Raw genomic sequence first — 26,493 nt, forward strand, 5'->3', positions numbered from 1 at the left:
AGGGCTAGATGGCCTACTCCTGCTCCTATTTCTTATGTTCTTATGTTTTCTTCATCAGATTCAAACTCGCTTGCTGCTTCTGTGATTCTCATCTGTACTTTCAACAGTGAACGACTGTAAGCGTGTTATACTGTTGTATTTTGCTTCAAAGTACTTGGTGTTGTAATTCTTTATTTTTGTTCTCTCTGTGCTCCTCTAATTACCCTTTAATGTGTTTTCCATGTCACTATATTTTTCATTCTCTTGCATTAGCAGCAGTTAATAGCTATCCAATAATTATTACAGTGAGAGGACTGAAAGGTCCTCTAACCAGATGATTTAATTTTGCTTCTTTCAAAACCAAAATTAACTATTCATGACAGCATGTGCACATTGTGTACAAAGAAACAGGAGGAGGTTATTCAGCCCCTTGAGCCTGTTCTTTCATTCTCTTTGATCACGGTTGATCCGCACTCTTGATATCATTACTAAATGTTTTAGAACTGTCAGTCTTAGCATTAACATTTAAGTTGACTGAGCATCTACAACCCTTTGGAGCAGAGAGAGTTCCAGTTGTCCCCGACCCTCTGTCTGAAACACCGCGACCTGATTTTGCTTCTGAATAGCCTAACTCTAGTTTTAAGATTGCACTTGAAATCTGGCTGTTCAAAAACAGGTACTGTCCCAAAAAAACAGATAAAACCTTAGTTAGGTCTCACTTAGAATAGTGTGTACAATTCTGGTTGCCACACTATCAGAAGGATGTGGATGCTTTGGAGAGAGTACAGAAGAAGTTTTCTAGGATGTTGCCTGGTCTGGAGGGTATTAGCTATGAGGAGAGGTTGGATAAACTGGATTTGTTCTCACTGGAACGACGGAGGTTGAGGGGTGACCTGGCAGAGGTTTACAAGATTATGAGTGGCATGGATAGACAGATGCTCTTTCCTAGGGTAGAAAAGTCAAGTACTAGGGGAGAAAATTTTGAGTGCGTGGGGAAAAGTTTCGAGGAGATGTTCGAGGCAAGTTTTTTTTATACCTAAGGTGGTGAATGTCTGGAACGCACTGCCCGGAGACGTGGTGGGAACAGGTACGATAGTGGCATTTAAGGGGCAATTAGATGAATACATGAATAGGATGGGAATGGAAGGATACAGACTCTCTACGTGCATACGGTTTTAGTTTAGGCAGGCATCATGATCAGCGCAGGCTTGGAAGGCCAAAGGGCCTGTTCCTGTGCTGTACTTTTTTTGTTCTTTTAAAGAGAGCCATGCAAGAAGACTTGTCCCATGGAGACAAGTGTATCATTAAAAGTTTAAAAATTCAAGCACTCAGCCCTCAAAAGATTTGTATTATTTTGTGAGTTTTAACCATAAATCCACAGTGGGAGGCAAAATTCAAATATGTGCTCGAGCCAGTCATCGAATGAAGAACAAAACAATGCAGTTTTGTGCACCGTTCGTTTCCTGTGCTTTGAGTGGTAAGGGTGACCTTTGACCCCTACTTGCCCCGGATTGATCCAACCTGACCTGAATTTTGGTTACAGCAGAGTGCCAGTCTTACAGTTAGTTTCCTGCCGCAGGTGTCACTGGTGAATGAAAGTATTGTACAGCAGTTTCCCCTCTTACTGACTGATAAACAGCACCTATCAGCATCCGTAGAAACTAAATTTTACGTGCCATTTGGAAGGAAAAGAAGCAACATAGCTGAGGGAAATAGGTGGACTGTAGGGCAAAACAAGGTTTGTAAAGGAGAGATAAGCACATAGGAGTAATATGCAAGAGAATGAAGCTAACCACCATCTTGTCTCTGAAAGCCAGCAAAATCCAGCCCCAACCAAAGGAAATAATTGCTTTGCATCTCCTGGCTCAGATCTCTATCACTTTATATACATCAATTAAACCAGCCATCAACTATCTAAACTTGAGACCATGATTCTGCAATCTATATTTATAGCTTATCTCTTTAAGACCTGATATGGTTCTGGTGAATCTGCCAGATCTCCTCCAAAGCCAATATATTCTTCCTGTGATGCATTGTCCAGCAGTCCAGATGGCTCTCTACATTAGTAGCATCACTTCTTCCTCTATTCCAACTCCCTTGAGATAAAATTCAACCTTCGCCTTTTAGATTTCAGTTTTTTTTAACCTGTGTACCAGTGATTTATTTATTTGTTTTTGACAAAACCCAGTTCTTTCTCCACAGTTTCTAATTTCTTATCATTAGATAATATTTCCATCATTTATCCCAACATAAAACTTAATCTTCTATAGTTTTGCCCATTAGTCTACGTCCGTTTGTAACGTTCCGCTCCTACCACCTAGAATATTAATCGACCACTATCAGGACTTCTGGAATCAAGGTATCAATTTATAGCACTTCACGTTGTGAAAACAAAAATGTAAGTCAATGAAGGTTTCTCGACATTACCCTAGGAAAGGGGCAGGGAAGATAAAAAGGAAGAAAATTCCTTTTGCAATGGGACTTCATCACCACAATGCTGCTCCAGGATTCCTGGGGCCTACTTGAGTGGATGTAACTCTGCATGCACTTGCAATGGATTCACATTGGAATGAATCACTTATCTTACATTACATTGAGGAATGGGTTACCCAAACAAAGACTGGCCCGTGAAAAGATAGATCTCTGATCAAAGGTGAATCTTAAGCAATGCTCCAAGCAACATAATGAGGAGACTGACAGCAGTTTTCTGTTTGTTCTTATCTTCTTGAAGGTTCTTTGTGCCTCTAGCTGCTGCTTTTCAGGAATACCTAGAAAGAACCTAAGCAAAGTGATGAGTCCCTTAGCCTGCAGCTGTACTACCACATCTAATCTGGTTTCAAGGGCAGGACCTCACTGGGGAGCATACCTGCATTTGGGGTGCAGTTGAACTGTGGGCGTTGCCTCGGGTAGAAAATTTGGCTGCACCTAGGTTTTCATGGATATAGGACATCTTGGAATTACTGCGGCTGGCTGGTGCATGGGTGGGATGAAAGGGTGGAAAGAAAAGCCCCCAGAAATTATGAAATCTTTGACCTCTTTATGTTTAATTTACAGAGAATTCCATGTTTAACATATTTCAAATAAATGGATAAGAGACAGCTTTCTGAATCTCACAAAATTCAACCCTTCAATAAATCAAAGTTGTTTTCCTTTGTCCAGGTAGTCTATTAAAGTTGGAGTGATGCTGTCCTTTTATTGTGTTCCCTGATATCACAGATTATATTTGAAATGCAATTAGCTTTCTATTCATTTCTATTGACTTAATGTTGCATCAATATTCATAAAGGAGAAGGATGTGGTGGATGGTAAGTATAGAAAGGAGAATGTTGACATTCTAGGACATGTTGAGGTAAAAAGGGAGGAGATACTGGAGATTTTCAAAAACATTAAGGTGGACAAATTCCCAGGGCCAGATACGGTCTATCCCAGAATACTGAGAAAGGCAAGAAAAGAAATTGCTGAGGCCTTGGCCACAATCTTTGTATACTCTTTAGCCACAGGGGAGGTACCAGAGGATTGGAGAGTAGCTAACATTGTTCCTCTGTTTAAGAACGACAGAAGAGACAATCCAGGAAATTACACGCCTGAGAGCCTTACATCAGTGGTGAGGAAATTATTGGAGAAGATTCTTAGATACAGGATGTACTCACATCGGGAAGAGTAGGCTTATTAGTGATAGGCAACATGGTTTTATGAAGGGGGGGGTCATGTCTGACCAATTTGATTGAGTCCTTTGAGGGACTCGAATGACAAGAAAAATGACAAGAAAAATTGACCAGGACAGGGCAGTGGATGTTGTATACATGGACTTTAGTAAAGCCTTCGATAAGGTTCCTCATGGCAAGCTGATACAGAAGGCGAAGTCAGATGGGATCTGAGATGAGCTGGTAAGATGGATAGAAAGCTGGCTTCGGTATAGAAAGCAGAGATTAGCAATGGAAGGGTACTTTTCTAACTGGAGATCTATGACAAGCAGTGTTCCACAAGGATCAGCGCTGGGGCCTCTGTAGTTTATAATATATATAAATGACTTGGAGGAAAATGTAGATGGCCTGATTAGTAAATTTGCAGATCATACATAAATTGGGAAGTAGTGCATAGTGAGGAGGATTGTCAGAGGATACAGCAGGATATAAATCGGCTAGAGACCTGGGCCAGAAGATGGCAGTTGGAATTTAACTTGGACAAATGTGAGGTGATGCGATTTGGAAGCTCTTCTGCAGAAGGAGAGTATAAGTAAATGGCAGAGCTCTGAGAAATATTAGCATAGAGAAGGATCTGGGTATGCAAATCCACAGTTCTGTGAAGATGGCAACTCAGATGGACTTGGTGGTCAAAAAGGCATATGGTGTGCTGGCCTTCATTGGTCAAGCATTGAGTATAGGAATTGGAAAATCACGTGCAGCAGTATAAGACATAGGTTAGGCGCATTTGGAGTATTGTGTACAAATCTGGTCAGCACACTACTGGAAGGATGTTGATGCATTGGAAAGGGTGCCTAAGAAATTTACAAGAATGTTGCCTGGTTTGGAGGACATAGACTCTGAAGGAAGATGGAATAATTTTGAATTGTTTTCATTGGAGCGTTAAAGAATGAGGGGGGACCTGATAGAGGTTTACAAGATTCTGTCTTGGATAGAGTGGATAGTCAGAGTCTTTTTCCCAGGACTGAAGGGCCAATTACTTGGGGCCATAGGTTGAGAGTGAGAGTGGGAAAGTTTAAAAGATACATAAGGGGCAATGTTTTCACACAGAGGGTAATGAATGCGTGGAATGCACTGCCAGAAGAAGTGGTGGAAGCACATTCTAAAACAACATTCAAGAAGCGTCTGGATGGACATATGAATAGGCAGGGCATAGAGGGATATGGACCATGTAGTGGTAAGAAAATATTGGATTAGGGAGGCATCTCTGTCGGCACAGCCTTGGTGGACTAAAGGGCATGTTCCTGTGCTGCACTGTTCTTTGTTTACTAAGACAGATTGTTGTGGTCAATAGTACTAATGGTTCTTTACATTCATATTTGCCCATGGACCTTTACAAACTTTTGGACTGTAACTTGTGCCTTGTAAACCATTTTGGTATCTATTCTCTGCAGAATATATTGAATACTTGCAAACAGGACAAAAAAATGTGTATCACCTCAGCCAGTTAGATTAGACAATTGTTTCTGAGCAGCACGTCTGAACCTGGAACTTTCAAATTGAAAAAACTTTAATTCATTGCCAAGTGATGTATAAAAGCATAAAATCACAACAGAAAGAAAGATGGATAAAGAGAGACAGATAGAAAGGAAACTTTTTAAAAATACATTTTTTAACTCCCAACAATAATTCAGTGCTGGAGGAATAAGACTCCATGCTTGTAAAAGTAAATTGTTAGTGCCAAAGACATCAGTTTAAATCTGAGCAGGTCTCCAGCTTAGCCAAAATGGCGCTGGAACTATGATTCCAAAAGTCTCAACTCTGAACACGGCAACCACCCTTACTCCAGGGAGAGTGAAAGAGGGTAGGGGGTGGGCTGAAGGGAGAGTATGGGGGGGTGGGAGGGGGACAGTAGGCGGGCGAGTTGATGTGCTTTAGCACTGCTGCCTCACCGTGTCAGGGTCCCAGGTTCAATTCTGGCCTTGGGTGACTTCTATGTGGAGTTGCACATTCTCCCCATGTCTACATGGGTTTCCTCCAGATCCTCCAGTTTCCTGCCACAGTTGCAAGATGTGCAGGTTAGGTGGATGGGACATGCTAAATTGTCACTTAGTGTTGCAGATGTGTGGCCTAGGTGGATTAGTGGGATAAACACGTGTAGCTACTAGGATAGGGTTTGGGTGGAATGCTCTGTTGGAAAGTTGGAGCAGACTTGATGGCATGAATGGCCTCCTGCATTCTAGAGATTCGATGATTCTAACAAAGAATGTGAAATAAGACTTAAGGATTTTACAATTTGCAGGAGGTCTAAGCTTATTGGAGTTCTTTGGCAAGATAAGGTACCTCTTTGGAGAGCTCCGCATCCTTTTTGGAGAGTGTTAAGACCTTGCACCAACTGCCACAGAATTTCAAGAAATCAATCAAAGGTGTTTGGCTGACATCTGAAGGAGTTGGAGGGTGGAGCCTGTAGCTTGGCAAAAGTTCTTGGCCGGAAGGAGACCGTGCCAGAGAAGGGAACACTGCGCATTGTGCCAAGTCCAAATGAGGATGGCACCATCTTGATTTCACTCCATAGAGGCAGGTAAATGTGACCAACACAAAACCAGAGGGAGCTAAGGAGGAGAAGGCAGGAGAGAACCACATATACCTCAAGATAAATCCCCTTTCTCAGGAGCACATCCTGATGGGTGTGGATGTGTCAGATACAGAGAGCTTTGGGGTTGTGCTATTAGCAGGATTCTCTAAGGTGTAGGGGGTTATCAAGTGTGTCTACATCACCATCAGAGCTTCAACACATCAATCTGACATTTCATGAACAGGAAATCTTCCACTCCCTGCATGTGCCGATGGTGTGTAACCACAATAAGATGTTTCAGCATGTCTGTGCACACTACTCTGGACACTGCCTTGACTTATTTATCCTGAGGAATTCACAACTGCCTCAGCTTTTTCACACACCAACACAGACCAGAGGTTGGCCTCTGAGGGTCAAGGGGTATCACTTAACGAGGTGGCTGATGATCCCCTCAGCAGCTGCAAATGGAAGTTGAACAGAACTACAACAGTCATGTGGTGACTCACAGTATAATAAAGCAGGCAGCTGGCATTCTACAGTACAGCCCTATATGGGTATCTCAATAGCAGTGGTGTGCTGTGTGCTGCAGAGGGACCTACAACTGAAAGAGGAAAAAGCCGTGCTCTTAGCTACAACATCAGAGGAGGAGGATGATGAAGAATAAGAGGAACATGTGGCAGGAGCTCCTGTCCCTGCTCACGGAGCAGGAGGGAGCAGGTGGAAATGGCAGGGCAGTTATGGTGGAGATCTACGTGGTCATGGCTGACACTCTGCAGGAAACATAATCACCCGAAGCTCTTAATCGAGAACAGAGTCACTTATACTCTTCAAAGTTCAGAATCAACACCAGCCAATCTCTGGTGAGCAGCTTCCACGTAACAAACCTTTAACATGGAAGCTGCGGTTTCTCAGGGAAAATGCCCATCCCCTACAAAGGAGAAAGCTGCCATTAAAGAATTACAGTCAGTTCCATAAACGTAGCTGAAACAATGACCATTAACCCTTGGCTTTAGTGTGCTGTACAAAAACAACCTCAGAAATCCTTCACAACCTGCACCCTTCACCTTTCTGACAATGGTTGTCAGTGAGGCAGCAAGACACCAATCTGTGTGTACGCAAACCATGCCCACTATGCTGAGATTGCCTCCAATCTCTACAGATATGATTGCATGCGCAGAAAGTACTGGTGCTAATACACATAGCACACGATGCAGCAATAACTGTGATAAACCAGCTCCTTGAATCAACTATCATGTTATCCATGCAGCTTTAGGGTGCGGTTTCAAGCGTTTGGAACATCTGCAACGGGCTATGACACCACAAACTTTGGCTCCTTAACAAACCAGCTTCCACCAGCTGTAAGCTAAAGGCTTTCAGTGCAGTGGGGACAGCTCACAGGTATTCATCCCTGGAGAATAGATGGTACCTTGACCTGATGTGCATCCACTGCAAACCACCAGGTGCTGATGACTGACTGTTTTGGACCCAGCACTCATATTTTAAGTGCACTTCACAAATTCCATCTGATTATTGACTTTCTACAACCCACAGATCACTGGTCAGGCATGTAATGGAACGTTCTCCACTATCTAGACAAGTACAGCTCCAGCAAAACTCCAGGACAAGGCAGCCCACTTGGTTGGCACCTCATCTATAAATATCCGATCCCTCCACCACTGATGCACAGTGGCAGCAGTGTGTACAACCTGTAAGATGGACTGCAGAAACTCACCAAAGTTCCATAGACAGAATCTTCCAAACTCATGACCATTACCACCTAAAAAGACAAGGGCAGCAGTTACATGGGAACACCACCAGCTGAAAGTCCCCCTCCTCGACACACACCATCCTGACTTGCAAATGTATCACCATTCCTTGATTGTTGCTGGGTCAAAATCCTGGAATTCCCTCCATAACAGCAGTGTGGGTGTTTCTACACCACAGACAGCTGCATTTCAAGAAGGCAGCACACCACCACCTTCTCAAGGGCATTTAGAGATGCGCAATAAATGCTGGGCTAGCCAACGATTCCCACATCCTGTGAAAGGATTTAAAAAATGCCTTTATTCTGCTAACATTCTCAGGTTTTTAGCATATAAAAGTAGACTTAGATATTTTTGACTGTAGTGTAACCATGCTAAACCCATTGGTAATCGAGGTGAGGCAGTGCTCTGTGCTTATGAATGTTGCTACAAAGTGTCCCAGATATTGCATCTGAGGCAGTGGAGGCAGACTGCCCCCTTCACCTGCAGAGAAATGTGAGGTAATTCACTTTGGTAGGAATAACAGATGTGTTGAGTATAGGGCTAACGGGAGGACTTTGAATAGTGTGGAGGAGCAGAGGGATCTAGGTGTATGTGTACATAGATCCCTGAAAGTTGGGAATCAAGTAGATAAGGTTGTTAAGAAGGCATACAGTGTCTTGGCGTTTATTGGTAGGGGGATTGAATTTAGGAGTCGTAGCGTTATGTTGCAACTGTACACAACTCTGGTGCGGCCGCACTTGGAGTATTGTGTGCAGTTCTGGTCCCCACATTACAGGAAGGATGTGGAGGCTTTGGAGAGGGTGCAGAGGAGGTTTACCAGGATGTTGCCTGGTATGGAGGGGAGATCCTATGAGGAGAGGCTGAGGGATTTGGGGTTGTTTTCGCTGGAAAGAAGGCGGCTAAGAGGGGATCTTATTGAAGCATATAAGATGATTAGAGGTTTAGATAGGGTGGATAGTGATAGCCTTTTTCCTCTGATGGAAAAATCTAGCACGAGGGGGCATGGCTTTAAACTAAGGGGGGGTAGTTATAGGACAGATGTCAGGGGTAGGTTCTTTACCCAGAGGGTGGTGAGGGATTGGAATGCCCTGCCTGCTGCAGTTGTAAATGCGCCTAGTTTGGGGGCGTTTAAGAGGTCTGTGGACAGGTTTATGGACGAAAAGGGATTGGTTTAGGTTAGTGGGTCATTGTTGTTTTTTTTTTAACTGGTCGGCGCAACATCGTGGGCCGAAGGGCCTGTTCTGCGCTGTTATGTTCTATGTTCTATGTTCTACGTGGCATTGAGGAGCATGGCAGCCAGCATCATCATGCAAGGACCCATTTGGAACCACCGTCAGACTGTAGCCTCGACATATCTGCATGGGTAGCCTTTTCCATTGGCCCCTGTGGAGCAGACAAGGGTTCAGGTAGGGAAATTGGGGAATTGGAAGAAGATGAAGATGCTGAGGAGTTCTTAGTATTTTCACCCTCCTCACAAACTTCCACAGCCTAGGTTGGGCTAAAAGTTGAGTTGATGGAACTGGCAGTTGGGGAACAGCAGTTGTATTTTCTGGGAATCTCTGTGCCTCCAGTGTGACCATGCCATTCAGCTCCACATGTATGTCAGTGCTCACGTTCTGATGGGCTACTCCAGGCTAACAGAGTGAGTCTTGCATCCTTTGCAGGCAGCTACACTGCTCTTGCATCCACTCACACTGCTCTTGCATCCACTCTGAGCGATGCTGTATGTGTATCTCTCTGAGATTGGCCATTCTCTCGTGGTTTCGAGCTCATGTGCTCAAGTTCCTAAGACAACATGGAGCTCATCACTGGGATGGACTGCTTCACTTGCAGTGTGAGTTCACACTGCCTCAGGCACTGTGCCAGCTGTTTACACATCTGCTGCTGATGGTCCAAATACTGTGTCCCAAAGAGTAACTCCTTGGACGCCACATTACTTCCAACTGGAGCATCATTATGACTCTCCTCTCTTTTCTGAGGGGGACTGCCTAGATGTGATGCTGCCTTCTTAGACATCTCTTCTTCCTGGTGATGCCCAAGGGAGCTCTGTGAAACACAGAAGGAATAGGTAGCTCATCATAGAGTTTGTACAGTGCAGAAGAAGGCCATTCGGCCCATCCATTCTGTATCAACTCAGCATCTTACCCAGGTCCCTACACCCTCAACCCATTACTTCTCTTAACCCCTCATCTACCTTGCCTATACAACTTTAGACATGAAGGGGCAATTTAGCATGGTCAATCCACCAAAACTGCACACCTTTTTGACTCTGGGAGGAAAACCAAGCAGACCCAGGAAGAAACAGCAAACTCTATGCAGGCGGTCAGCCAAGGTCAGAATTGAATCCAGATCCCTGGTGCTGTGAGGAAGCAATGTTCGCCATTGAACCGCTGTCTCATGCGAAAGCAAGCTTTGATGCACACCATTGCCTTTACCTGTGCTCACACTGTCCACATCATGCAACCCCATCCTTGCACTCTCTTGCATGTCAATGCCCCCTTGCACTCAATAAACTAATAACATCATATCCTTCATTACCATCTTGTCCAAAGTGCCTTCATCATCACTTTTATCACCTGTTGCACATTATTCTTCATTCCCACTGGCCAGCAAAAATGCAATCTGGCGTGATCATGGCATGAGCCTCTCCTCCACATTCCGAACCACCCATAGCCTCACAGTACAACCCCCAGCCCAGACTGTTTCCCTCACATTCTGGGCCTTCATCTGCAAATACAGTGGAAAGTAATATTAGGCTGATTCACAGTGCTGCCAGGGAGAAATGTTTTGAACGCATCGCAATGTTCATTCACATCCCCACTGTGCACTCCTAAAGGAGCAGCTTAGATATACAAACCTCTATGTTATTAGCAGATGTATATGCCAGCTCTCACAGCTTAGGTGCAGCATTCAGTTGTGAACCATCACTTGGACCTCTGACTGCTTGTGCCAAACAACTCACCTTGCTGGAATTCAGCAGGGCATGAATCCACTTTCTACACTAGGGGCCTTCCATAGTCCAGCGGTTGCTGTATCTTGCCAGGCCAAGTTTATGGTTGTAGCCAGGTTATGGTGGCCAATTGGGTACAGTATTTCTTGCCATCTGGGCCTCCGCCACCTGTATCAAGCGGTTCAGTTCACTGAAGCACATTGCAGCAATTCCCACTTCATCTCCACTCTCTCCTGAGTAAGACATTCTGGCAGGAAGAATCTAAAACAAAAAGACATCTAGCTTTGAATAGTTTCCCACACTTTTGTGTGTATTCATGTACTAACCATGTTCTCCATCTCATCAGTGACTAGTGTCATTGGGTGGACAGGGAGAAACTGGATCTTTACAAATATGTGATTAGCTGGATTTTCTTGCTGTCACTCTGAAGGCATTTTGTGTTCTAACCTTTTGGATTACTCCCTCTGGAGTAATGTGCAGCTTTGAGGGACCTGGTCAAGGGTCAATTGAATGGGTGTACCTGAGAGATAAGTGGGCAGTAAGGTAGGTATATAAGCAAACAATTGTGGCAAGAATGGTGTAACTGACATCCTCTGAGGCATAACAGTTACATGTATCAATGCTGAATATTGTGAGCAGCTGATGGTGCCAAGAGGCTGCCATCTCCATGGCTGTATCATATGTCTCCTTCCTATCCTTATTGTGGTACTCCTTCATTACAATGTAAATATATAGCATCAATGACTCCTTATTCCAATGGAAGGTTCATGCCAGGTTATCTGTTTGTGTTATCAACCAGTTGGACAGCTATCACAATTTTTACTCCACTAACTGCTCAATGATATTCCCCCAAAGCCACAGCAACGTCATCATTGGCTTCCAGTCTCGCAAGTAGACCTCCATTTATTTATTCATGACTCATGCACATGACCAACGCTGGGCCTGCCTGCTTCCAGGGTTAATGGGCCAGATTCCTTTAAGACCCCCAGCCCCGGAACCGAAATAAAACCATCCGTGGCAGTTTGCCATGAATCGGGTATGTAGTGCTAAGTCTTTCCCTGATGCTGGAGCACAAACCCAGGTTATTGTTTGGTAATAATTGAGGCTCATCAGGTTCTTAAATTTTCTCTCATTGGAATGGGAAAGGCCTAATGTGTTTTTTCGTGAGTTTAGTGATAATATTGCCTGTATGATACGCAACTTCACATTGTCCCATGTGTTTCTATGTCAAGTCTCTTGGCAAGTCTTCAGCGTAGATCAGCTACTGGAGGAACGTGGCAGTTCAGACAATGCAAACTGCGCAGCTGCGGCTGACAGAAGTTACTTTCTGATTTTAAGCTTGAGTAACGGTGAGCGCTGATAACCTCTGTTATTTCTACCATAAAATCCTGCTCATTATTCACTTCCAAAAGCACCGGAAATTAACAAGAAAAGAAATGAAGTTTTTCCTTTTTTGTATTTTAATGGCTATTCATAAAATGCATTGCTAAATGAATTCTTTATATTAAATTTTAATAACAGCCGTCAGCTTTTCCATCTAAACAGATGTGAGCAGAGGTGGAAGAGCTGTTTTATTGTTCGTGACCAGCTGTAAGCTGTCAATCAGTGAACATTGCTTCAGAGTGAAATGGCGACTGATTGACAGCGCCTTAAAGAACAGAAATGGGACAGCAATTGAATGAACTGATTGCTGCTGTCTGAAAATGTTAAAAGCCAGATATTTTATGCATTAGAGCGTCAATGCTTCATGAAAGCATCATTTTACATGAACAGCATTTTAACTGTTCACCCACAAGGTCTTTCTGAACAAGATGGAAAAAGTCATTGAAAAAAGAAGCTCCCTGTGCTGTTGTACTCATCACTGATTTGATTTGATTTATTATTGTCACATATATTAATATACAGTGAAAAGTATTGTTTCTTGCCCACTGCATAGACAAATCATCCCATACATAGAGAAAGGAAGGAGAGGGTGCAGAATGTAATGTTACAGTGTCAGCAAGACAAAGGAGATTGTCATCGACTTCAGGAAGCATAAAGGAGAACATGCCCCTGTCTACATCAATGCGGGTATAAGAACATAAGACCTAGGAGCAGGAGTAGGCCACCTGGCCCCTTGAGCCTGCTCCGCCATTCAGTAAGACCATAGGGGGTCTTTTCGTAGACTCAGCTCCACTTACCCGACTGCTCACCATAACCCTTAATTCCTTTATTGTTCAAAGATTTATCTATTCTTGCCTTAAAAACATTCAATGAGATAGCCTTAATAGCTTCATGGGGCAGGGAATTCCACAGATTCACAACCTTTTGTGTGAAGAAGTTCCTCCTCAGCTCAGTCCTAAATCTGCTCCCCCTTATTTTGAGGCCACGCCCCCCAGTTGTAGTTTCACCCGCCATTGGAAACAACTTCCTTCTTATCTATTTACTTCATAATCTTATATGTTTCTATAAGATCTCCTCTCATTCTTCTGAATTCCAATGAGTAGAGCCCCAGTCTACTCAGTCTCTCCTCATAAGCCAATCCTCTCAACTCTGGAATCAACCCAGAGAATCTCCTCTGCACCTCCTCTGGTGCCAGTATATCCTTTCTCAGGTAAGGAGACCAAAACTGTACACTGGACTCCAGATGTGGCCTCACCAGCATCTTATACAGCTGCAACATAACCTCACTATTTTTAAACTCCATGCCTCTAGCAATGAATGACAAAATTCCATCTGCCTTCTTAATTACCTGTTGTACCTGCAAACCAACTTCTCCTTGCACAACAGCATGCTGCGATTTTTTACCGTTTAAATAATAATCCGTTTTGCTGTTATTCCTACCAAATTGGATGATGTCACATTTACCAACATTGTACTCCATCTGCCAGACCCTCGCCCACTCACTTAGACTATCTATATCGCTTTGCAGACTTTCAGCATCCCCTGCACACTTTGCTCTGGGATGAAGTAGAAATGGTCGAGAGCTTCAGGTTTTTAGTGTCCAGATCACCAACAACCTGTCCTGGTCCTCCCCATGCCGACACTATAGTTAAGAAAGCCCATCAATGTCTCTACTTTCTCCAAAGACTGAGGAAATTTGGCATGTCAGCTACAACTCTCATCAACTTTTATAGATGTACCATAGAAAGCATTCTTTCTGATTGTATCACAGCTTGGTATGTCTCCTGCTCTGCCCAAGACCACAAGGAACTACAAAAGGTTGTGAATGTAGTCCAATGCATCTCAGAAACCAACCTCTCATCCATTGACTCTGTCTACATTTCCTACTGCCTTGGCAAAGTACCCAGCATAATTAAGGACCCCACACACCCTGGGCATTTTCTCTTTCATCTTCTTCCAATGGGAAAAAGATACAAAGTCTGAGGCTGCTGTCAGACTTTTGAATGGACTTATCTTGCATTCAGTTGATCCTTCCCTACACCCTAGCTATGATTGTAACACTACATTCTGCACTCTCGCATTTCCTTCTCTATGAACAGTATGTTTTGCATGCAAGAAACAATACTGTTCACATGTGACAATGATAAATTAAATCAAATTATAGTCCAAGCTAGAGTGTTAAGAAAGATCAACTTAATGCAAAGTAGGTCCATCCAAAAGTCTGATGGCAGCAGGGGAGAAGCTGTTCTTGAGTCGGTTGATACGTTATCTCAGACTTTCGTATCATTTCCCTGTCAGAAGAAGGTACAAGAGAGGATATCAGGGATGCGTAGGTCATCGATTATGCTGGCTGTTTTTCCAACGCAGTGGGCTAGTGGAACTTCAAAAACCAAACTGATTATTTGAAAACAATGGTTGCGAGGCAATTTTGTCTTAGAAATCATGAAAAGTTCCTGCATGGATGGGGGTATAATTCCATTCTGCAGCTCTTGCAATGGCAGTTTAAGCGCACATAGTTTTCAAGTATTTTCTAAAGATGAAAGTTTTTGCCTTTACAACCCTTTTGGGAAGTGGGTTCCAGGTGCCCACCACCCTCCTGATGAAAAGGTTTCTGGTCAAATCCACATCAAACCTCCTACTTGTAATATATGTCCCCTGGTTATGGCTCTCTTAGACAAGAGGAATAAAGACCATCCTGTCCACCCTATCAAGATCCCTTGTACTTTCTTGCACTTCAATTGGTCTGCCATCTGCCTCCCCTCTCCCAAAGAAGATAACCCTAGCCTATCCAAACTTTACTGATAATTAATGTTCTCCAGCCCAGGTAACATCCTCTTAAATCTTCTCCCCTCCAGTACAACCACATCTTTCCTACATTGTGGTGACCAGAATTGTACATTGTACTTTAGTAGTGCCCTAACCAGTGATTTATTCATTGTTACAATCCTTGTCGAGACTGACGATTTTTAAAAAGAGATGAGTTTTCTAAAGAGCCAGTGGGAGTGAGATGTTGGACAAGATTATTTTTTGAAGACTTTTACTGTAAAAACAACCTAAAATCAACAAAGATGAAGCATTTAATTTGGCAACTAATACAGCAAACTAAAGAAAAAGGGAAATTTCCTTTATTGACTAACAAAACCAAAATGTGTCATACAAAACACTTTGATGTCACTTCATACTTGTGACCAAATGTAGCATTACAAGGACAGTCCAACAGTCACTCCCAACTCAACTGCAGAGATTCCCTTCTCCCCCAGTGTGTCAGGTCAAATTTCCAGCATACTTAGACAATTATTCCACTCAGCCCTAGTTTCCCCTGAAATGATTTTAACAAGCAAGGCACACCTCCAAGAGCCCAATCTGTTCTATAGCACTTCCTTTGAACAGAAACCAAACTCTCAAGAACATCTTGCTTGGTTGTTAACACAAAAGCACTCCGTCTCTGCCCTTCCACAGCAGTAGCCTCTTTGTTTCCACATCTCAAAGAGTAGCTATTCTTCTTCTGTGAGATCCTGTGAAAAGGTGTCAGAAATGCTTATCCCACTTCCATGGCTTTCTGTTTGAGTCACTCTCCCCATGGCAACTGGATCACATGGGCATGCTTCTGAGCTAAGATATTCATCCAAAATTCTGCTTTATTTTCAGTTAACTGTGTATTTCAAAACACTCAAAGATTCATGATGACAGTTGCAGCAAAGGCTTCCTGCTCTATGCCTTGGTTAGTAAAGACAAGTATCCAAATGCCTTTGACCACTTTATCTACCTGTCCAGCCACTGTCAGAGGTTGCCTTGTTCTTCCACAGTTCTCAATATTCTACTGTTTATTGTGTAATCCTTGCCTTGTCGCCTTCCCAAATACATTACCTCACATGTCTCAAGGCTAAAATCCATGTGCTATGTTTCATCAACCTGATTAGTCCATTGATACCTTCCTGTAATCTACAGCTTTCTTTTTTGTTATCAGCCACATGGCCAATTTTTATATCATCTGCAAACTTCTTACTGTATCACTTCTCCCTGTGGAATCCCATATCACTTTTGCTGTTTCACCCGCTATGTAACTGAGCCACCTATGGTGTCATGGATTTGGCTCTGCTGGAACTCCCAGAGACACCATCACTTTCACCAGTGTTCCAAATTTTCTCAGTAGTGTGAAGTTGATGCTTTGAACTGAGCAAACATGTGTCAACTTAATTGCAAAAAAGACAAGTAATTAGAGCTCTGTAAAAAATGTAGAATGGTAAAATACAACTGCAAATTAACTTCAGATGGAAAACATGACTCCATGTTTATGCAAATACTGTTGAAGGTAAGGCTGACAGATTCACTGTTGTGCTGGTCTCATTCTGATACTTTGACAAGCCGACAATTCTTATTCATTTGACTTGTATCAATTGTTGTAATTAAACTGGTGGTAACATTGAGGCTACAGATTATCACAATGTCAAAATTTGTTCAGAATGCCTTACAATATGTACATCATCTTTTCTAATGCTCCTTAACTAAAGTATGTTTGTGTTTTATTTTGAATGCAGTCAGTAAAACCATCAGGCTGGAGGTGGGAACAATCTCGGAGTATAGGACGATTCAAAATGTAATTGGCTACCTGAAAGGATCTATCAACCCAGGTAATTCATTGCTGCGGGCCAACTTGTGGGATTTCTTAGTATAACATACACAATGATTTAACATGATTAGTAATTCTGCAACTGTGACAGATATTCTGCAATGTTGAAAGTTTTCTTTTACTGTTTAAGTTCCTTACTTATTTATCAAATTGCATGGTACTGGTTAAGTTTATTTATTAGTGTCTCAAGTAGGCTTACATTAACACTGCAATGAAGTTATTGTGAAAATCCATTAGTCATCATACTCTGGCGCCTGTTCAGGCACACTAAGGGAGAATCTAGCATGGCTAACGTACCTAACCCACATGTCTTTTGGACTGTGGGAGAAAACCAGAGCACCCGGAGGAAAGCCACACAGACGCAGGAGAACGTGCAAACTTCACACAGACAGTGATCCAAGCCGGGAATCGAATCGGGGTCCCTGGCACTGTGAGGCAGCAGTACTAACCACTGTGCCAGCCCCAGTATGGCCTCAAACTGTTGTGCTTTCTGTGTAAGATACTCTTTGCATGCCATTTTCAGTTCAATGATAGATCATGGAATGAGGGGAAATTTGGTTACAGAAAAGCCTATAAAAAATCAGATATGCGCAATGTCATCTTTCAGATGTGTGACAGTAATTGGTGCTGTGTTTTACAGTATCCCTGTTCACATGAAATAATTTCTTTGCAAGTATAAAATGACTTTTCACTACGTTTCATTTTTGCTGGAGCAGGTTTCACTGAGTGCAGCACTTAGACCAAATGTGATTAACCAAGAGAAAGTGTATCGCAAGTGAGCGTCTGAAAAATGGTGTGTTCTGCCATGACCATTAAATTAAAATTGAATCTGTCAGGCAACTGAAGTGCTTTGTCCACTCCAATTTTTTCCATGAATAACCAGCTGTTTAAGAAAGTCGCATGTATATTACTTCATTACCTCTGGAACTGGTGCCCCTTTCTCCCCTTGTTTCAGTGAACGAGTGGTCAATCTATGGAACAAGCTCCTCGGGGAGATGGTGGATGCAGTTAGTATTGATTCATTTAAATGCAAATGAGGTAGATTTCTTTCCAAAAGTAACCTTTTGGAATACAGTATATGAGTAATTTGAGTTATGACGTATGGGAAGTGTAGCATTCCTGAAAGGAGCAGATAGCTTTTGTCCCCAAAACTCTCCGCCATTTGGGTTTTCCTTATGTTACATCTGACTCCGCTGCAGGTTGCTTGCTTGAGATTGATTGTTGTGATTAGTCAACAACGCCATTATTGTATTATCTGAGCACCAGGTCAGTAGAAGTCAGTAGTTGGACCTTAATCTTTATTTGTCGAGCTTTTGCCGTGGTTTAATGTTTTGTCCAAAAGATGTCTGGACAGTACAGCACTCCTGCAGCACAGGCAAAGTGCCAATCCTGATTTTATGCTCACAAGTCTGAAGTGAGACCTGAACCCATAATCTGTTGCTGCTGAGCTACAGATGGCAGTGGGCCCGATGATGGAATTAATTTTGGTCAACAATTCAACCAGCATTGGGTACATTGTGTTTTCATAGCAATAATCACAATCAAGAAGGACAAAAACAGTCTGGAGGCAATTATTTCTGTTAAATTGTCTGAGTTAAGGAAACGAGTAAAAACATTTGTGATATGTTTTAAAGAACTTTCATCTTTGCTCCTCAGAGGAATTCTTCCTCCTTCCATTCCCTTTTGTTATGTTGCTGAGGAAGAAAGGCATCCCAGAATAGCTTCAGTAATTTCTTCAAATAGACATTTGAACAGAATGTTCCCCCACTTAATTTCCCTTCCTTTTTAAAGTTCATGTTCATGGCAATGATAAACAACAGGATACTGATTGAACAGAACCAGCAAAATGTACTTACTTGCCAGAGTATTAAGTTTTGACAGCATGAAAATTCATGCAATAAATCAAGGATGTATTTCAAAAAGATAAAGATACATAAATCCAGCACAAACCACTTTCTGTTTGAACAATTTTGCTAAAACTTTTCTTCTAACTCTTTGAGCTCAGTATTTCAGATTACTTATCTTAATATTTCCAGAGTAAGTGTGTAGCAATGAAGCAAATCCTAATGTAATTACTGTCAACCAACAAAACCATTTCCTTCTGCTACCTTCATAGTTTAATCTGAATGAACATTTGGCTCACTAAATGGGCTAAGACTAAATCTTTTGCATACAAGCATTGATTGGAGATAACCAGATGTTTTGTGTGTGGGCTGCTAATTAAATTGAATGAAAATGTGCTTCACAGGTGATAGAGACACATTTTCATATAATCCAAGTAGCTACTTTAGAACACATGGATTCCTATTTCTCCACTGTTCCCAAATTCTATCTGCATGGTCCAAATAAGGTTAACTCACCAAACAACATCTTCTTCCCTGCTGCCATCAGACTTTTAAATGGACTTACCTTTATATTAAGTTTATCTTTCTCTACACCCTAGTTATGACTGTAACACTACATTCTGCACCCGCTCCTTTCCTTCCCTACGTACGGCATGCTTTGTCTGTATAGCGTGCAAGAAACAATACATTTCACTATGCCAATACATGTGACAATAATAATTCAAATCCAAATCAAACACATTGGTTTATTTCTAGATGTAATTCTATTTCTAAGTGGATCAGATGGGTTTTAGAGTAGGCAGTGGTATTATCACCAGACTTGTAATTTCAGAGACGCAGGGCAAGATCTGGAGGCTGGGATTTGAACCTCGCCATGGCAGGTGGTGAAATATGAATTTAATAAAAATCTGGAATTTAATGATGACCATGAAACTATTATCCATTGTCATAAAAACATAAAGGAAGGGAAGCTGCTGTATTTATTTGGTCTCGCCTACATGTGACCCCTGATCCACAGCAATGTGGTTGGCTCTCTGAAATGGAGGGTAGTTAGGGACGGGCAATAAATTCTGGCCCAGCCAATGATGACCATGTCCTGCAAGTGGATTAAAAGAAATGAACAAAATAAAGTTCCTTAAAAAGGAAACTTTTGTTTTGTTATGATGAGGTTTCTATAAATCTCATCCCAAACTGTTGTATTTCCAATGTGAACTGTCATCCATCTGCTTTTGTCAGCCAGGCTTTAAAATAATCTGAGGTTTTACATTCGGTGCTACATTTTGGAATAGGTTTGTTAAAGCCTATAAACAATTCAAAGGGTCCTCCTTCCTGTGAAGGAGAATCATTGTGGATCCTAACTCCCAAAGCAAACTATATTATGTATCAGTACACATCACAGGCCATCATGAACTCTCCCACATCATTTTGCTTTTATACATGGATGCTGGAGAGCTGAAACCAAAGAGTCATATTGGACTTGAAAAGATGACCCTGTAACTCTCCACAGATGCTGCCAGGCTGAGTTGCTGCTGAGTTTTCCAGCAATTTTTCATTTTATTTCATGAACTTTTCTTGGTTTCGGTTTTTGTTTCTCCAGTTTTGTGTTCATTCTCTCCCTCTTCCAGGATCTATTACACTGTCTCCTTTTCCTGTTTATGTTTCTCTCTTGCAATAATATTGTACCTTTAAGAAATGTACTTGTATTATGTTTCACGTAAGGAGTATGTTCAGAATTCAGCTCTGTTTTGCAGGGTGACGGTTTGTCAAGGAAAACCTTTAAATTAGTAACTGGGAGAACATAAATGCATCTGCATGCATTTAAATTGAATTAATGAACAGCCCGCCCAACTTTATCTGCATTTTCCCCTTTACCACTGCATTTGCCAATCCGGAACCACGCCATAATGGACCTGCTAAATAAAAGTCTGAATCGGGTGCTCCAGCTGCTGAAGGTCGCATTCAGACCTTCCAACAGCTCTCTGACTCAGATCAGTGGTGGTGGGTGGGTGGGTGGGTGGGTGGGGTGGGGGGGGGGGGGGAGAGAAGGAGGCGGGCCTGATCATTCTCTGGTTGGGGGGAGGGGGAGGGTAGTGAGGCCAGATCGTTGTCTGGTGGGGGGGGAGGATGAGGCAGATCAGATGTTCCTCAGGGGGGTGGTGGTGGTGAGTGAGGCCTGACTATTCTCTGGGGGAAATGACTGAGGCCAGATTGTTGTTTGGGGTTGCAGGGGGGGTGGTGAGTGAGGTCGGATCGTTACCGGCGGAGTGGGGGGAGGAGGGAAATGGGTAAGATGTATCTCCGGCACGGTGGGGGGGGGAGATGCAGATGGATCTCTGGTGGGGGAGCAGCTGGATCTCTGGTGGGGGTCCAGGGGGGGCTGGAGGGTCTGCTGCCACTCTGTGGCCGTTCGGGTTGGGGGGGGCAAAGGTGGTGATTGGTCTGGGTAGTGGGCGTTTGGATAAGGGGGACAGTGATGTCTGTGGGTAGCGGGTGTTGGATAAGGGGGACAGTGATGTGTGTGAATAGCGGGGGCGTTGACAAGGGGGGCAGTGATGTGTGTGGGGGCCATCGTTCCTGCTGTTCACTCCCGGACTGCTTTATCCGCTTTCTGTGGCCCAGGAGCAATCTGACAAGGGCGCACTTCTTCAAATTTTTTTCCAACTGTGCATGCGCAGTTCAGAGCTCCAGTCGTTTTGGTCGTGCTAAGCCCTGCCCACGGTGCGAATGAGACTGGAGATGGCTGACTCCATATGAGGGCACTGAAAGCAGATTTCTAAGACGGATCTGCATTACGCCCAGTTTCAGCACTTAGAATGAAAATGGTAAAATCGGGCCCAGAGTGTTTGTTTAAGCAGAGCTAATGCATTTCTATTTACTTAGGTTCCCCCTCGGACTTCAGAGTAGAGTTTTGATTAGGTTTGACAGCGATATAGTCATGTGATTAATGGGAGGAGCAGGAAAGAAACAGTTTCAGTTTCATTTTAAAATACAGATAGTTACTGCCTGGGCTACCAGAAGAAAATGGTGTCTCTTTGTTTTTCTCCCCAAAGGTTTTCTGAAAGCTCCAGGACTGGTAACCTAAGTCAAAGCATTTAAGCCAGTGTTTTGCTAACTAATTTTAATGCAATGTTTAAGTCTATAAGAGGCAATTTTGCTGGATTGGAATTCATTGTGATAGGTTAGAGGTTAAGACTTCTATCCTGTTATGTTTAAATATTGTTTAATTGTTAAATGATAATCTAATTCATTTGTAATAATTAAACTTTGTTTTTAAATAACATTTATTTTGAGTAAGGCTTTCCAGTGTCTCAATAGAATTGAGCCTGGAATGAAACGTCTTATCATCATACAAATGCCTAAATAGTTGGGGGTCTAGTCTGGCTTCATAATATACCTTGGGGTTTCTGACCTGGTACCCAAACACTCCTTCCCTCTCTGCAGAAAATGTTGCTCCCTCCCTTCCTTCAGTTTGTATTTTGTATCTCCCTTTCCCAGGATGTACTGCTGTCTCTCTCTCTCCCGCCAGTTGCTGTGTTAGGATTCAGGGAGATTCAAGTTGATTTTTGATAACCCCAATGCTGTCAAGTTCACAGCTGGCAATGAAGTAGAATTTTCAATAGCCCATGGAGGCGAGTGGGCCTGGAAATGAGAAGGAAATTCCTTTGGATCAGCTCCATGACATGTTCCCATCTCCATGGGACTACGTAGAGGGTGGTGATAGAAATGGTTGCCTGCCTGGCCACCGAGTTCAACCTGTTAATTTGTTTGAGGGTTCAATTTTAGGCACTCTCATGATGCTGACTGGATTCTTCAGCTAACGCAGGGTGGTCATCCATGAAAAGGCAATAGCCTGTCCACAGCATCAGAGCTGGAGTCTCCAATCAGTGGCAAAGGCCTTGCTCCCAATCTCAGTTGTAATTGAGGCAGTGCCATATTACTGTGAGGGAATGGGGGACATTTCCCCCTCATGTCTGATGGCCCTAACCCTCCTTGCCCTTTTATTTAACCTATTTTTGACCAGCAATCAGAACAGAAATGCCATCTCATCACCCCACATACTCCAACAGTGCCCTCCCTGCAGGACAGCTGGACAGCCTTCCCAACCTGGGGCTCCCAGAGGTGAACACTTAATAGACTGTCTCTTCCAAAATCATCCTCTGGGTCATGCCACCAACATTTGTGCGCTCCAACCTGCATTTCATCCTGACGGCAGAACAAAATTCATGTCCATTGTATCTCTGAAACATTGGAAGAACTGTGGGGCTCAGACAGTATGGTTTGGTCGCAAGCCAGAGTATTGATCCTGCACAACCTGCAATCCTTGGGATGTTTCTCTGGAACTTCCAGCAAAAGTTCCTGGCAGATCAATCACCCATCCTGACAGACTCCCAACTAAAGCAGGAGGGTTGGGAACCCTGACTGTGACTCCAGATTCAGAACCTATTTTGATTCCTGAGCAAATTAAGAAGAGACTTAAAATAATTATGGAACTTTGCTACACAGTCCATCGTATGAACGCTACATTTTGGAAGAGCTGTTTATTTAATCATGTTCCCCTACCCTTTCCCCAGAAGCTTTTCATTGTTCTGCCTGCAAGTATTTAATCACTCCCTTTTTAAACATTGCTATAATTCTTCCAATCCTATTGCTGTGACCTCATTTGCTGTCATAGCAGTCCTCCTTTTTTTTACTTCATGGGATGTGGGTGTCACTGGCAAGGCCTATAATTGGTGCCCATCACTAATTGTCCTTATGAAAGTGGCAGTGACCCACATTCTTAAACTGCTGCAGCCCATATGGTGCAGGTACTCCCAGGGTGCTGCTGGGAAGAGAGTGCCAGCATTTTGATTCCACAGTGTTTGAGGAATGGTAATATAGTTCCAAGTCAAGATGATGTGGCTTGGAGGGGAACTTTTAGGTGGTGGTGTTCCCATGCATCTGCTGCCCTTGGTGGTAAGATTGTTCTTCTGTAAGGTGCTATCAAAGGAGGATTGGCGTGTTGCTGCACTGCGTTTGTATATGGCACGCATTGCTGTCACTGTGCATTGGTGAAGAGAAAACGAATGTTTGGGTTGTCAACAGGACCAGCAGACTTGGTCAAAAGGATCAACTGGACTGTTTCGTCGTGGATGGTGTCAAGCTTTTCGAGCGCTGTTGAAGCCAAATTCATTCAGGCAAATGCAGCTTATCCCATCACACTCTCGACTTGTGCCTTGTAGATGGTGTGCAGTCTTTGGGGAGTCAAAAGGCTCCTCGCCTGAGAAATCCCAATCTCTGACCTGCTGTTGTAGCCATTGTATTTATATGTTTAGGCCAGTTCAGTTTGTGGTCACTGGCAACCCCCATGATGTTGATAGCAGGGAATTCAGCAATAGTAATGCCACTGAGTGTTAAGGGGAGATGGTTGAATTCTCTCTTGTTAGACATTGCATGGCACTTGTGGGACATAAATGTAAAATATTCTTCCTTTTCATTGTTTTCGTGATGAGGCACTTAATGGGGTGGCAAAGTGGTTATCACTGCTGCCTCACAGTGCCAGGGACGAGGATTCAATTCCCGGCTTGGATCACTGTCTGTGTGGAGTTTGCACATTCTCCCTATCTCTGCGTGGGTTTCCTCAGAGTGCTCTGGTTCCCTTCCACAGATGTGTGCATTAGGTAGATTGGCCATGCTAAATTGCCCACTAGCTATGGTAAATGCACGGGGTTGTGGGATTAGGGCCTGGCTGGATTGTGGTCAATGCAGACTTCTTCTGCACTGTAGAATTCTCTGATTCTATGAACAACTCACATTACTTCAATTTAGAACATAGAACACTATTAACAATTTGACTCAGTGTAAAGTTTAAATCCAGCATGGCATCGAACATGCTTTACAAGATATTGGAGATGCAACGAACCATGCACGAACCAAGCAATGTAAATAGTGTTTCACCTTGCCAGAACCCAAACTGCAATGTTAAATACATTTAAGTTCCATTTAAGTAAAAAAACTGGATCGGCATCAGCTCGGTTTATTGTTTATATATAAACTTTATTTAAATATAGGCTCTATGAGACAAGACTTACTATTTAATATATCTCACGAGTTTAATTTCAGAATTGCTGGAGTTCCGTACACCATAAGCTGTGCATGCTTAGTTGTTGAATATATTCAAGATTGAGATAGATGGACTTTTGGACTCTCGGGGAATCAAGGGATATGGGGCTTTGAAAGGAAGGTGGAATTGATGTTAAAGTCAGCCACGATCCTGTTAAATGGTAGAGCAGGCTCAAAGGGCCATATGGCTTACTCCTGCTCCTACTTTTTATATCATTATGTGCTTACCACCTACATCTGAAAATGTGATTAAATTGCATCATAATTGTCCTTCATTAATGTAAGTTTGTTTTAAACATAATTATGGCAAACTAATTTGTAATATAATATGCATACACATTTGAATAATGGTTGTAAAATTAATTGTGCAATTATATAGTTGATGTCTAATTAAGATATTGTTAACACTCGTGACGTTTTGTATCATTGGATCATCTTACACCTCTAATGTTACACAGAACACCATCTTTTTATGATCACTACTGATTTCGCTACTGCACACAGCACACGTTTGAAAGACTAAAAATTGCTGGAGTTGTGAAGATAATAGATCTTTAAGGACCTTATTTTATTCTCTGATACAGTGTGCTGCTTTAGCTTTCACACTGCCAGTGGGAAACTGCTTTGCATTCAGCATCGTTTGGGGAATTTTAAATGGGCTCATCAGTTTGGTGTGTGTTTGACAGCATGCCAATGTGAAACTTTTAGAACACAGGTCAAAGTGCTGGTAGGAAAGCAATACTGCCTTGTATTTCTGAGCAATATTGGGCAGGACTTTTGGCGTTGATATGGGACAGGAAAGGAGGCAGACGGGTACAGAATTTCCCAGTCAGCGTGCCATGGCCCTGACCACCAAACATTATTCTGAAGGTCAGACCAGGCTTTCAAACTACTTACCCCCTTGTAAGAAGTGGGTTATTAATTAAGTCAGTTAAAAGACCAACTAAAGTCAGTGAGCCTTTGGGCCCCATGCAGCATCTGTAACGTGAGACCTGTAGCCCCTCCGAGGATAGACTTGGAAAGTCAGTGCTCAAGGCTCTCTCTGAGGCACCCCCATTCCTCAGCCACCGTGCCTCTCTGGGCATAGCTGAAGCCACCAGCGACCACATGGAGGGGAATCCACATGACATGGGGTGGGTGAGTGAGTGAGTGAGAGAGTGTGGGCGGGTGAATATGAGAGTGAGGGTGGGTGAATGAGTGTGAGTAAGTGAGAGTGAGTGATTATGAGGTTGAGTGAGTGTGTGCAAGAAGTGAGGGTGGGTGAGTGTGTGCGAGAGTGAGGGTGAGTGAGTGTGCGTATGTGTGTGATTGTAAAGGTGGATGAATGAGGATGGGCAGGTGAGAATGAGGGTGAGTGAATGAGGTTGGGCAGGTGTGAGGGTGGGGCCAGGAGGAAGAGCAGGTGGGGGTGGGTGAGTGAGTGATTGTGAGGGTGGGTGGGTGAGTGGGTCTGACAGTGGATGAGCGAGTATGTGTGTGAGGGATAGGTATATGTGTTTGGGGGGTATGCTTGTGCTAGGGGGTGAATGCATGTGTGTGAAGGGTGAGTGTTTGTGCTGGGTGTGTGTGTGAGTGCATGTGTATGTGTTTGTGGCTGTAAGAGAGAGGTGTGAGGGAGTTGAG

At 43.1% G+C, this 26,493-nt stretch overlaps 1 protein-coding gene across 1 annotated transcript in view; it reads left to right on the forward strand.

The window, feature by feature from the left end:
* naaladl2 (N-acetylated alpha-linked acidic dipeptidase like 2) overlaps window positions 1-26,493 on the forward strand; it is a 527,121-nt gene that overhangs the window by 258,748 nt on the left and 241,880 nt on the right. The window contains exon 6 of the mRNA XM_080185612.1: window positions 16,836-16,928. Within this exon, the coding sequence (XP_080041738.1) occupies window positions 16,836-16,928 (93 nt within the window). The remainder of the gene's footprint in view (window positions 1-16,835; window positions 16,929-26,493) is intronic.

Source organism: Carcharhinus amblyrhynchos, chromosome 3, assembly GCF_965287045.1.
Source record: "Carcharhinus amblyrhynchos chromosome 3, sCarAmb.v2.hapA, whole genome shotgun sequence".
Lineage (NCBI taxonomy): Eukaryota > Metazoa > Chordata > Chondrichthyes > Carcharhiniformes > Carcharhinidae > Carcharhinus > Carcharhinus amblyrhynchos.